This window comes from Ziziphus jujuba, chromosome 12 (genome assembly GCF_031755915.1).
Source record: "Ziziphus jujuba cultivar Dongzao chromosome 12, ASM3175591v1".
Classification (NCBI taxonomy): Eukaryota; Viridiplantae; Streptophyta; class Magnoliopsida; order Rosales; family Rhamnaceae; genus Ziziphus; species Ziziphus jujuba.
The window spans coordinates 24,804,193-24,819,031 of record NC_083390.1 but is presented as its reverse complement, the minus strand read 5'-3'; the positions used below and the strand labels follow the sequence as shown (position 1 = coordinate 24,819,031).

At 35.4% G+C, this 14,839-nt stretch overlaps 1 protein-coding gene across 1 annotated transcript; it reads left to right on the top strand.

Annotated features, from left to right (window-relative positions):
- Positions 1-2,782: 2,782 nt before the first annotated feature.
- On the top strand, positions 2,783-4,645 carry LOC132800176 (disease resistance protein RUN1-like). The gene is made up of 4 exons (XM_060813205.1): positions 2,783-2,843; positions 2,926-3,008; positions 3,517-3,609; positions 3,956-4,645. Exons 1-4 carry the CDS (start codon positions 2,783-2,785, stop codon positions 4,643-4,645), a joined length of 927 nt encoding a protein of 308 aa, XP_060669188.1.
- Positions 4,646-14,839: the final 10,194 nt, after the last annotated feature.

Here is a 14,839-nt window from a genome sequence, read left to right as displayed (position 1 = left end):
TTCGCCACGGTACCCTAGTCAACTCAAAATTCTCACCGAGTCAAAAAGTCAACTTTTGACCCCTTCGGTCAACGGTCAACGGTCAACCTCGGTCAACGTGCACGGATTCCGGTGCGATTTGGGACGGGGTGTTACATGTAAGTCTTTAAATTGTATTTTATCTTTTTAAAAAAATAGAAAAAAAGAAGAAGGAAAAGGCGATGCAATATCGCCTGATTGCGTCGCCTGTTGCATTCAGTGATTATTTTTATTATCGTTCTCTAATTATTTTATTTCTCAAACACATTTTATTTTGTATTTAAACTTGCAAGTATGTAAATTGTTTTTTTTTTTTAACAAAAAAATTGAACAAATTAAAAAAAAAAATTGAACAGGCGACGCAATTAGGAGTAATTGCGTCGCCTATTTCCTATAATATTTATATTTATTGTTGTTCTCTTTTTATTTTGTTTCTTAAGAAAAAATTATTTTCTATTTCAATTTGCAAGTATGTAAACTATATTTTTGTTTTTAAAAAAAAAACAAGGAACGAATAAAAAAAAATGTAATAGGCGACGCACTATTAAAACATTGCGTCGCCTATTCCCTTTTAAATAACAAAAATACTATTTCAAATAATTGAAATTTAATAAGAAAATAATTTGTACTTAAAAAACAAAAAACTAAATAAATAATTAATATATTTAATTCATATTTTTATTAACTCTTTATTAAAATTTTCAAAATAATTAAATTTTTCACAATATTTTTATTTCCTATCTATTAAATATGTATTAACTATTTATTAAATTATTAATTTTAAAATAATAAAATTATTATATAAGTTAATATTTCATTTATTTGAAATATTAGTTTCCTATGCCTATATTTATTTGAAATTTATTTTCTATCAATTATTTTGTATGAATTTATCTATCAAATAATCTTAATTTGATAAAACCAAAAAGCAACTTTCAAATTGGAGGGGGAAAAAAACAAAAGTCACTAAAGCTGGAATAGACAACACATTTCTGTGAGACTATTTCCAGATGCGTCGCTAAAAGTAATAATAGAAGACTGTTTTGAAAAATGCGTCGCTAAATTCACTAAACAGCGACGTATTTCTGTGAGAGTAGTTTCCAGATTCGTCGCTAAATGTAATAATAGGCGACTCTTTTTAAAAATGCGTCACTAAATGCTTTTTTAAATATAAAAAAGTTTTTAAAATAATTTTTCATTACCTTTTAAACATAAAAAAGATTTTTAAATAATTTTTCAAACCTTTAATGACACAATTATTGAGAAAAAATTTCTTAAAAATAATTATTAATGACACAAATTATTTATTTATTTATATTCATGATCATTTTTTTTTCCCTAAATGTCAATTAATATTGAAAACACAAATAAGTTTACAAGTTAATTGAAATGTGAATTTCATAAAAAAAACCTTCATATGGGGCAACGTAGAGGACCAAACCCACGTCGCCCCATATCAATTTTTTTTTTTTTTTTTTGTTTAGATACATGATCATGTTTTTTCCCTAAATGTCCAATAATATTGCAAGCACTAAATAAATTTGTAAGTTAATTGAAATGTAAATTTGATATAAAAAACTTCATATGGGGCGACGCAGACGACTAAATCCACGTCGCCCCATATCAATTTTTTTTTATTTTTTATGTACATGATAATTTTTTTTCCCCTAAATGTCCAATGATATTGCAAACACTAAATAAATTTGGAGGTTGATTGAAATGCGAATTTCATATAAAAATCATCATATTTTTTTCCCTTTTCCCTATCTCAGTGGGCAACTCATGTAATTAACGTGGGTCGCCGGATACATTTTTCCTTTTTTTATAAACAAAAACACAAAATGAAGAGAAACGAGTAATTTATTTGGATTTCAAATTGTAATATCAACTAAACAAATATTGAAACACACTCAAATAACCAATATCAACTAAACTACCTAATAAGTTTTGAGTCATATTGAACGACGCTGAAAAGCAACGTCGCTTAGTATTGTTTGTAGCGACACTAACTGAGTTTTTGTTTCGTACTGTAACTAATTGTTTGTCGCTAGATTGCAATTTTTTGGAATATAGGAACGTTATGTGAGGTATGTCGCTAATATTATTATTGAGCAACATGTTATCTTGCATTCTTTATTAGGTCGTAATATGGGTGTCGCTACATCTCAATTGTGTTGTATGTAGCGACTACAGGTGAGGTTCGTCGCTATTATTATTATTCAGCGACGTGTTATCGCATATTTTTGTATTAGGTCGCCATATTACTGTCGCTAAATCGCTATTTTCGTGTAGTGCATATAAAGAAAATTCAGTCGCTATTGGACAAATGCTCGTCGGATGATGTTTGTACGATAGGGGTATGGGGCATGATAGGTGTTGGTAAAACAACTGTAGCCCATGGATTTTATCAAAGCATGTATGATAAATTTGAAGCTAGCGCTTTCATTGGCAATGTGAGAGAAGAATATGATGGTTCACTTACAAACGCATCTTCAGAAAATCTTATTCAATGATGATGAAGGCATACATGATGATCATACGGTAACCAATATAGTAAGCCAAAGGTTACGTTCCAAAAAGGTGCTTATCATTCTGGATGATGTTGATAAACCGAAGCAAATAGAAGATTTGGTTGGAAGTTAGAAAAGTCACTATGACTGGCTTGCTTGAGGGAGTAGAATCATTGTGACAATTGGAGATAACCATTTGGTGATGAATAATTATGGACATGACTACATATATGAGGTTGGTAAGCTAAATGACAATGAAGCTCTTCAACTCTTGCATCAGAGAGCCTTTGACAAAAACGGAACTGTTTCAGACAAGTATAGAGATTTTGCATCCAAGTTGTGGAATATGCTAATGGTCATCCTTTAACTCTGGAAGTTTTGAGTCCCCACTTAAAAGGGGCAACTGTGGATGAATGGTCAAACATATTGGTTGAACTGAAGAAACATCCTGACGATGAACTATTTCATCGTGCCCTTCAAGTAAGTTATAATGGATTAAATAAGTGGGAGAAAAAAATATTTTTGGACATAGCATGTTTCTTCAAAGGAGAGGATCTATATCATGCGAAAAAGATATTAGATAGTTGTAGGTTTTATCCTACGATTGGTTTAAGAGTGCTTTTAATTAGAAAAATGTTTTATAACTATTGCAAGTGACAAGCTGTGGATGCATGATATGCCACAAGAATTTGGTCACGAGATTGTTCGTCAAGAGTCCATAGACATGTTGGGCAGACGCAGCAGGCTCTAGAATCATAAGGATGCACGCAATATAGTTGAAAACTATAAGGTAGACTATATATCTAACTGAAATGTACAAACCAGCTAGAATGCTGTCTCTGTATAAATATTCATGTAACCTTTAGCTCTTGTTCCTCACCATGTCTATCATTATATCAGTACATGTGAATAATATAGGCTTTTTCTATGTTTGTATTTATACGATCTGTTTTGGGGCTAACAACCTCTTCCATTAATGTTATTATAGGGAACACAAGCTGTTGAAGGCATATTCCTTAGTTTGCCTAAATATGAAGAACTACACATGAGTGAGGAGAAAAAGATGTTAGAAATGGGAAAGGTACAACTATTGAAGATTCATAATGTGCTTAACTTTTCTGAAAGTGAATACCTTTCTAATGAGTTACGTGTTTTGGAATGGCATTAATAACCCCTAATCTATATGCCATCAAGTTTTCAACCTAAAAATCTTGTTGAACTCAACATGTGCAACAGCCGTATTGAACGCCTATGGGATCATGAAACTACAGTAAGATTATCTACGTTTTATGTTTCTCATATAAGTTTGATTAGATAAATGCCTTTTTCAACTTCCATTTTTATTTTCTCATATAAGTTTGATTAGATAAATGCCTTTTTCAACTTCCATTTTTATTTACTTTATTTATTTTTTGTTTTATATATAGCTTTCGTTGGACAAGTTAATAGTACTGGATCTTGGCAATTGCGAGTACTTGGTGGAAACCTTTGACTTCAGTAGAGCTCCTAATCTTGAGAGGCTGAATCTTGAAGGTTGTAAAAGATTATCAGTGGTTCATCCGACAATCAAAGAGCTCAAAGGACTCAAGTTGTTGAACTTGAAAGATTGTGAATCTCTTGACAGTCTTCCCCAAATCATCTACTACAACTTTCTTGAGATTTTTATTCTTTCGGGATGTAAAAAACTTGACAGATTTCTAGATATTGTGGGAGATATGAATTGTTTGATACAACTTTTCTTAGAAGGGACTGCAATAAAGCAACTGTCAACATCAGTAGAGTGCTTAACCAACCTTAAGTTGTTGGATCTTAGAGAATGCAAGAACCTTTTGAGTCTTCCAGATTTCATTTGTAGCTTGACATCTTTGAAAGGACTTACCATTGGAGGTTGCTCAATGATCAACAAACTGGCAGAAAACATAAGGAGCTTGGAAAAATTGGAGGAACTTCATGCATGTAGAACTGCTGTAAGGAAAGCACCTTCCTCCATTGTACTTCTGAAGAACCTTAGAAAACTATGTTTCTTCCGATATACGGGTGTGGCAAGTCAAAAAAGCAAGTCAAATAAGAAAAATAATGTGTTGTATTATCATTCTGCTGTGTGGTACAATAGTTGACTTTATATACACATGTGAGTACAAGATATAACTGTTGATAAATATAAGAAAATACAAATCACATGATTGGATAAAGCATGACAACCAACAATAACTAGCAGTCCTTAGCCAAGAGTAACCGACGGATAATGTTTATCTCTAACATCCCTCCGCAAGCGAACAGGCAAGGCCATGACTGTGAGCTTGGAATGAAGAAGCTGAAACCTGGAAGCCAACAAGGGCTTAGTGAAAATATCAGGTATTTGAGCAAAGGAAGGAACGTGCCTGACAGTAAGATGTTTAGTGGTTACTTTCTCACGAACAAGGTAAACATCCACATCAATATGTTTTGTACGAGCATATAACACAGGGTTGTAGCTTAAGGCAATGGCACTTTCATTATCACACAAGATGATAGGAGTTGTAGCCAGTGGAACTCACAATTCGTGGAGTAAGGCCTTAAGCCAAAGAAGTTTAGTTGTAGCACTAGCAAGACTGCGATATTCAGCTTCACAAGAGGAACGAGAAATGGTGTTTTGTTTCTTGGCATGCCAAGCAATGAGGTTTGGTCCAAGAAACATACAGTACCCATTTGTGGATTTTCTGTCATCAGGACTTGAAGCCCAATCATCATCAGTAAAACCAACGAGATGTAAAGAATTAGATTTGGTGAGATGATGTCCAAATTGTGTAGTCCCTTGAAGATAATGCAAGATGCGTTTAACAGCTTTCCAATGTATATCCGTTGGAGCATGCATATATTGACAAACACGATTAACTGAGAATGCTATTTCAAGATGAGTGATGGTAACATATTGAAGACCGCCAACAATGCTTCTGTATAAGTGAGGATCTGAAAAGAGGTCACCATTATTGGAAGAAAGTTGAAGACCACTCACCATCGGAGTAGGCAATGGTTTAGCATTGGACATATGTGCTCGAGCCAGAAGATCCTGAATCTACTTATGATGTGAGTGGAATAATCCATTTGATGTAGGTGTTGCTTCAATGCCTAAAAAGAAATTTAGAGAACCTAAATCCTTTAAAGCAAATCGAGTATGTAGCTGCTTGATCAAAAAATTTAACTCATTAGTGTTGCTCCCAAATACAATAAGATCATCAACGTATGCTAGAAGATATGTAGTTAATGAAGAAGTGTGACGAATGAACAAGTAATGATCAGACTTAGAGTGATGAAAACCAAGAGAATATAGAGCAGCTCCTAATTTTTCAAACCGAGCTCGAGGAGCTTGTTTGAGACCATAGATAGCCTTATGAAGTTTGCACATAAAGTTTGGACGAGAGGAATCAACATAACCTAGAGGTTGTTCCATAAAGACTTCCTATTGCAAGTCACCATTGAAAAAGGCATTGTTGAAATCTAGTTTCCTTATAAGCCAATTATGAGCCAAGGCAATAGTAAGTATAACTCTGATGGTGATTGGTTTCACAACTGGAATGAAAGTTTCACGATAGTCAAACCAGGAACTTGATGGAATCCTTTTGCCACCAAACGTGCTTTAAATCTCTAAATGCTACCATCGGAATTCTTCTTGACTCTATAGACCCACTTGCAGCCAATAATTTTTCTATTAGATGGAGGAGGAACTAGAGACCAAGTTTTATTGAAGATTAAGGCATTAAATTAATCATTCATTGCATCAATCCACTGTGAATATTTGAAGGCCTCCTTGACATTTTTCAATTCAGATATGTCATTGGCATGAAACAAAATCCGAGGCTTTAAGTGACCAGTTTTGGCTCGTGTGAGCATCGGATGAACATTAACTGCTAGTTGCTTTTGTGGAGATACAGACTTACTAGTGGATGAGGACGGTAATGTAGGAGATAAAGAAGTAGAATCCAAAACATCTTCTTGGGTAGGTATCTCCACAGAGATCTCTGGAAATCTAGATGGTGTAGGAGATTTGGATGGAATAGGATTAAGAAACAATTGAAGCTGTGGGATAGAGGCATAAGGAGTCGTGTTCACGTCTCTTGAGGTTGTTGGGAGGCTGTCCAGGTTGCTGTCAGCAAAAGGAAACTTGGTTTCATCAAAGAGGACATGCTGTTCAATGTAAATACGACCATTGGGAGCAAGATATTTGTAGCCTTTATACCGGTTATCATATCCAATAAATGTACATGCAATTGATCAAGGCATGAGTTTATGTCTGTTGTAAAGTCATAGATTAAGAAAGCATCGGCAACCAAAAACACGTAGCAGACTGTTGTTAGGCTTAATACCGAAGACCTTTTCCCAAGGTGTGGAGTTGTGCAAAGTAGGGGAAGGTAGCATGTTGATAAGCTGTACAGCGATACAAATGCTTCATCCTAGTATTTGAACAGCATAGATGCATCAGCTAGGAGAGAAATACCCATCTCAACTATGTGTCGATGTTTTCGTTCGACTACCCTATTTTGTTCATGGGTGTGAGGACAAGACAGCCGAGCTTGAATACCAACAGAAGCCAGATAAGACATTATTGGTTTAAATTCACCACCACCATCATTCTGTACCATTTTAATAGGTAACTCAAATTGTAATCTAGAAAATTAATCCACAAAACTGATATAATATCTGAATCCTTTAAAAGATAGATAAGGAGAAGGACCCCACAAATCCATACTAATGAGTTGTAACAGTGCATTATAACATGTATTAGAATTAGAGAAGGCAAGCTTTTTACTTTTGCCTAAACCATAAGCGAAAAGAATGGAATTGTATTACCAAGAGTTCCAAAATTACATTCTCTCATTACATTCTTGATAATTTCCAAGGAAGGGTGGCCTAAGCATTTATGCCATAATGAAATAGAGCAAATTTTGGATGCTTTATTAGCAAATAGAACACAAGGAAAAATATAATCGATGTAACTAGATAAGTTACAATGTTTATTAATCCTAGGAGCTCCTGAAGTTGAAGATTCTCTAGTAGTGCCATGGTTGATCAGCCTAGCTTTATTGGCTGCAAAGTAATATAGGCCTCCTCTAAGTTTGCCTTCCAGAAGTATTGCACCTGTTTCTCGATCCTTGACAAAACAGGCAGTCGAATGAAACCTAAAAAATGCATTATTATCACGACTAAACTGAGAAACACTTATAAGATTTTTCTTGATTTTTGGAACATGTAAAATATTTCTCAGATGAAGTTGTTGATGTGAGAACTTGGAAGAAAGAACAGAGTTGCCAATATGAGTTATATCCAAACCTTCTCCATTTCCCATATATATTTTCTCTGGTCCATTAAAATCTTGCTTTTCTGAAAAGATGGTGGGATCAGATGTGCAATGGTTGGTGGCTCTGGAATCTGGATACCAGTTCGGATCAAGTAAGCTATCTGGTAATGCAACCATGGAATTCATTTGAGAGTTATTTGAGTTTAAATGCTGAGAAGGATGATGATTGGAGAAAGTTTTCAGCTGGTAACAATTTGGAGCAATATGACCTGCTTTTCCACATATTTAACAAAGTACACGGTTGAATTGTCCTCGGCCTCCTCCTCTGGATCCACGTCCCCTGCCACGTTCAAAAAAAACCTCGAGGGTTGAAATTGTTACAGGAATATTAAGGAACATTGTTACCTGACAAGTATTTCTTCGGAGTGAATTCTTTGTCCTGGGAAAGATGAACTATCATGTAGTCATTAACTAGTGCGGCAGCTTGATCTAATCGACATTCATGAGCTAAAAGCATTGCACATATTTCTTGGAGGCGTAGAGGTTTAGTTTGGGTTGTAATGGAGATCACAAATGCATCATATTCAGAGCCCAAACCAACTAAGATGTGAAGAATTTGATCTTCTTCTGAAATAACACGACCAGCAGAAGCTAAAGCATCAACAATTGTCTTGATTTTAACAAGATAGTCAACCATGAATAAACCTCCCTTTTTGATAGTTTGTAGCTGCATCTTATATTGCATTATACGTGCTTTGGATTTGGAGTAAAAAAAATTTTCAATGGTTTGCCAAACCTCATAGGAAGTATTACAGCCCACCATTTGTGTTTGTACATCAGAACTTATAGATTCTAGAAGCCAATACATCAAGATCTGATCAATCTGCTGGTATTGGATGAATGCTTCATTGACTTGGTTTGCTTGTCTGGCATCATCATCTACATATTCAACAGGCATTACATTACAGTTAGTAATGTAAGATAAAGCCCGATTGCCTTGGATGGCAGCCAATGCCAACTGACGCCACTGCAAAAAATTGGCAGAGTTTAATTTGGTGGACAATGGATGAGTGAACATCCAAGCAAGAGAGGAAGACATCCCAGATTGAGATATAAGAATAGAGGTTTGTTGTTCTTTTCCAATTGAAGGAGTTCCTAATTTGTCTATGGACATTGTGAATGGAAAAGAAAAGAAAAGAAAAAAAATGTTTCTGATAGAGAGAAAAAGTAGGATGAAAATGGACATTTGTAAGCTCTAATACCAAGTTAGAAAACAAGTCCGATAAGAAAAATAATGTGTTGTATTATTATTTCTGCTGTGTGGTACAATAGTTGACTTTATATACACATGTGAGTACAAAATATAGCTGTTGATAAATATAAGAAAATACAAATCACATGATCGGATAAAGCATGACAACTAACAATAACTAGCAGTCCTTAGCCAAGAGTAACCAATGGATAATGTTTATCTCTAACATGGCAGACGGATCCTCATCTCAATGTTCATCAGAATCCAATATCAGTTTCCAATTACCTATGTCATTCTCTAGTTTAAGCTCCTTGACATTTTTAGATCTAACTGGATGTAATCTAGAAGATGGAGCAATCCCTGAAGATATTGGTTGTTTGTCTTTACTTGAGCATCTAGAATTGGGTGGAAACAATTTCATGAGCTTACCAGATGGCATCTCTCAGCTTTCTAAGCTTAGGCATCTCAATGTGGATAACTGTAGAAACCTTCAATCACTGACAAAACTTCCATGAAATGTAAAAGTAGTACAGGCAAGTGATTGTGCTATGTTGAATGATCAAATGATAATATGGCCTTCTGATAAAGGATTCAGTTTCATAGATTCTCGTAAATCTGTCAAGGCTGAAGGTTGTTTTAGACACCAACCTTTTCCAATGCCCAAAGAACATATCCCCACACTCTTTCCTAAATTCATTCAGGTACATTTATTATGTTTCTCTCTATGATCCCCTGAATAGTATTGAATATTTTTCGTATATTTGTTTTGTACCTTCTTTTTTATTTGAATAGAATCAAATTTATCATGGAGGAAACTTGCAACTCCGATTTCCTTATGCAAGAATTCCATAATGGTGTAGCCGTTGGAATAAAGGGTCTTCTTTAAGAATCAGACTACCTGAGATAGATAGTAGTCAAACATGGATTGGATTTGCCCTGTTTTTTGTTTTCCTAATCAAGAAACAAGAAAAATTTCATGACAGTCAGTACAATACTTTTGTTGAGTTTTATACTAATGAAGGTTGTTTTGAAAGTCCCTGTAAGATAGAAAGTTTCAACGGGTTCCTGGTCGAGTCTTATGGACTTTATACTGAAGACAAGGTTTCCAGATGATCAGTTGGACAAAGCGAGTCATATCAAAGCTTCATTTTCAACAAATAGACCCGATTTGGAGGTGCTAAAGATTGGGCTACATGTAATATATGACAAAGATGTGGCAAAGTTTACTTAAGATTTAGTTGATACATCTAATGAACACCTGAACTTGACATCTATCAAACATTACATGCATATACTAGAAAGAGCTAGTGAATTGGAAAAATTCGCTAATGTCCATAAACTTAAATTCGGTTCAAGTCCCAGAAGGCAAGTCTTGGGAACTTGGCTTCCTACCAGCTAGCTGAAAAGAGATTTACAATCGTTGCTTTCAAGAATATTCTTTGTGGTGACCAATCACTCCATTAGATATTTATGTTTCTTTCTCTGCCTTTACTTGTCCAATTCAATAACTCACTAATTTATGCACTTTACAGGGATCCTGGTAGACACGTAACTTGTCCATCCATTTTAGTTTTCCTATGAATGGATTTGTCTCTGGTTCGTTCTTCCATCAAAGTGTGGGGTGAAACATAGTTTGCCATCTTCCTGCAAACATAGTTGATGACAAGTCATGGATAGGATTTAGTCTATATGCTACACTCAAAATGACCCCCTCTGATTTGCTCAAAAACTATTCGGTTTCAGAAATTTCTCGGCCTTTGCTTCACATCAACTTACACTGTCATGGAAGTAGTATTTCACATATAAAAACGATTCATGATATCCCCATTATGCCGTACTCACATCAAGTTTATTTGTTTCATGCACCACGAGTGTTTTTCAAAGAATATCAATTGAATCAGTGTTGGAGAATGAGTGCATTGTTTAGGACCAACATAACCAATGTGGAGATTGAAAGGTGTGGAATCCAAGCAGTATATGAGAAAGATCTGGGAAATGTAATTGAAATCATAACTGAGTGCCAATTAGGCTGTGCAGATAATGATCAATTATGTTACCAATTGTATAAAAAGCTGGTGGAAAGTATCATTGATAGATTTCAGGTTGTCGAGCCTGAAACAAGGAAACAATAAACACCCATCCATTCTAGTTACCCCTCTCAAAGGTTTAATTCCTTAAATATATACATATATATTTTTTTTTCTATCAATATCCATGCATGAATTCATCATCTAATTAATTTCCTATATATTGCGTGGACTTTTGGTGCAGGCAGTACGAATCCTTGCAAACAAATATGTTTGTGTTAAGTACTCAACATGTTGACAAAGAGGTTTCAACTGCATATGATGAAATGAGTATTCCATGTGATCCAATTGTTGTCCACTCCGTACAAAACTTTATGGAATCTTCTTGCAAACTGTTTGTAGAAAGTAGTTCAGGAGATTCAAAGCTTAGTTTAATTCATTTACAGGTAATGGCGGAAACTTCACTCTTTGAAAATGATTTGACAAGATGGAAATGTAATCTTGAAGCTTTTCTTAAACACCACTTCTGCATTCACATCTTCATTACTCTCAGCCTCAAAGGACATATCATTTCTATTTTAAGGCCTTTTGATCCTTTCTCGCCGTACAATTTATGCTTCCCTCGAAAGGAAATTCTGGAGTGGTTTGGAGGTTAGCAAGTTAATGAGCGAACAATGGGAATATGATTACCTCCAAATCTGAAAACTGATAAAGATTGGCGGGGAATTGTTGTTTGTGTTGCTTTTTCAGTTGTGGAGCATCCAAATGCCATCCTTGACAACGACAATTCACCAGTCTCATTCAGACTTCTCTGTCATATGAATACCAATGAAGGATGTTGTCTGAATCCCGTCCCCATGTTTCGAATAACTAAAGACAAATTCAAGTGGTCATGTGTACGTGGATCATTTGGCTAACCTATATACCAAGTTCTTCGTGGCTTGCAGAGTTGCATGAGCAGAGCTACATAGTCATAGATATCTATAACGAGTGTCCAGGCTTGGTTACAGAGAATCTTGGCCCCCAACTCTTGTTTGAACAGGATGTGGAAGAACTCAGGCAATCAATAACCGAATGCATGACAAGGTTCTTTGACAATTTGGACCTCATCCGTCAATTTTTGGCCAACGAAAGTGATCAAGAAAACCCCTCACATGTTGATCTTGAGCCAGGAAGTAGTAGTACTGAATATAGCTGCTGGTATGTTTGTTCTGTACCTGAAAATCTGACAGCTGAAAGCACTTTTTTAGCTAGAATGGTAAGAAATTATATTAGCTAGGTCAGCATTTTTTTTTTTTTTTGTTTCCATATATATTCTCAATCCGTCTCACTAATGTTGGAATTTATTAACTTGTATTTTACAGAAGTTTGATCAAAACACGATATATAACTCATGCTTCCCTCCTATCAAGATTCTAGAGTGGTTCAGCAATCATCAGAGTAGTGGCCATTCTGCGATAACCGATATACCGACAGATCTATATAGCGATTGTAATTGGTTAGGAGTGGCTGTTTGTGCGTACTTTTCATCAGATGGCCCGCAACCAAGTACCTGTGTTGATGATGATTTTGATCCACAAATGCCTCATAACCTTGTTTATCACTTTGGTCTTCTTTCTACGCATCATTTTCAAATAAGCGTTGAAGACATGGAAAATATACACATTGGAAATCAGTTCATATGGCTGTCCTGCATACCTCGTCTCTGGTTTTCAGATCAGCTGAAGCGCTGCAGTTTCATCGAGGCTTCGTTTACAAGCGATAGACAAGGTTTTTTTGCTCACAAGTGTGGTGTTCGTGTTCTATACAAATGTGATGAGAAAGAGTTTAAGGAGACAATAAGCCACTGCATGAATATAGGTAAGCAAATTCTTAATTATTAGTACTAATCTCTCTGCTTATACCAGTAGGTAGGAATCATCGTTTTGGGGGGACTCTTTTTACACTAGTCTATTCTTAATTTGTTGCTTCTCACTGTAGTTTTTATATATAGAAGAATAATGAATGAAGGAACCCAATTAGACAACAAGGAGCTACTCTGTGAAGGATGAACTAGAAAGAGATTAATTGATAACCATGTCAAGTTGATTAGCCAACTCCTAGAGCTCCTAGTTAGTCTTCTGATTATAGTTTAGTTTTATTTATTTATTTCTTTTCCATCATGATTTGATGAGGACTTGTCTCTATCATGGTCTAACTTTAACGTATGCTGGAATAATCTCGCTAATATTCTATTTATTTGGATTTTTAGGCATTTATACAGTCTCAAACTCTAGGGTGACAAACCTGCAACATTTTGTGGGACATGTATAATCAAAATCAATGTCCCTTAACATGTTAAGGGATGCTGTATTGCGCAGCATATCGTGCGCTTCATTGCCCAGTAGAATATTTTCCTCTATATATATATCTATATATATAATTCATACCTGAAGGAAAGGTATTTAACTCTGTTGCATTTTGTGGTGTGTTTGCGGTAAATATTGGACAAAAGTACTGGTGCTGCTAAATTGTGAAAGTGTTGTGGTTTTGGTTGATTGAAAGCAATAATTGAGTATTTCACTTTCACGTAGGTTATTCTATACACCAAATGAAGCAAATAGATGGCTTTGAGGCCGATGAAGCTGAAATTCCATCTCATGCAGTTAAGAAAGAACCCATTTTCCAAATGAAAAGTGGACCGGTAAGAAATTAATTAATTAATTATTAGCTTAGTTGGTTTCTCTTTCGTTCTCAATGTCTTCGTCACTCATCAGAATTTATAATATGTATTTTACAGGACTTAGATAGAGGCTTGATATATAGCTCATGTTACACTCGTACTGAAATTGTAGACTGGTTCAACCACCACATTAGTGGCCCTTCATTGGAAATCCAACCACTTTCAAATCTATTTGGTGATGATAATTGGATAGGATTGGCACTATGTGCTATTTTTCGGACCCCGAGAATCCAACTACCTTTCCTGATAAATATGATCCAGATTTTTCTCACTACCTTGTTTGTCTCTTGCAAACAGAGAGAGTAGTAACTTTGGGTCCTCTGCATCACCATGAAATATCCAATCAAGAATTCAAGAAGTTAGAAAATGGAGAATTTATATGGCTGTCCTACATACCACGTCTCTGGTTCTCAGAGCAGTTGGAGGGCTACTTCAATCTCATTAAGGCTTCATTCGCAAGCGATACAGGAGGCTGGCGTGCTGAGAAGTGTGGTCTTCGTCTTCTATTTCGGCATGATGAGGAAGAGTTTAAGCAGACAATAAACCACTGCATGAAAATCAAGTTTGATAATGAAGAAAACAAGAAGCAATATCATGATGGTCAGGCAGGAACTAGCAAATCTAGCTGCTTTGTTCCTGATCCTCAACAAGATAGAGTGGAAGGACCAGAGAATCTAAACCAGAAGGATAAAGGTAAAAGAATTGTGCGATAACCTTTCTGCCCAAGAAGATTGTTGTTTTGTGGACTGTTTCTACTCAATGTTGGAGAGCTAATATATAGCAATTTATTTTCGAGCTCCACTCTCACTGGCTCTCTACTCTGTTCTCCGTTGCATTTTGTGGTGTGTTTTGAATAATTAGACAAAAGTGGTGCTGCTTAATTGTGAGAAGTGTATTTCCGGTTGATTGGGTTGACAACTAGAGCTCTCCTTAGTATGTTGATTATTTTATCATCATCATGATTAGGATGAAATCTGGGTCTCTTTCATGGTATAATTTCAACCTTATTTATCAAAGGCATTATCGTATAAAACC

Coding starts and splice junctions, on each gene's coding strand:
- LOC132800176 (XM_060813205.1), top strand. CDS start 2,783: ATGAAGCTCTTCAACTCTTGCATCAGAGAGCCTTTGACAAAAACGGAA. Junction 2,844..2,925: donor AACGGAACTGTTTCAGACAA/GTATAGAGATTT, acceptor CCCACTTAAAAG/GGGCAACTGTGGATGAATGG. Junction 3,009..3,516: donor TATTTCATCGTGCCCTTCAA/GTAAGTTATAAT, acceptor ATGTTATTATAG/GGAACACAAGCTGTTGAAGG.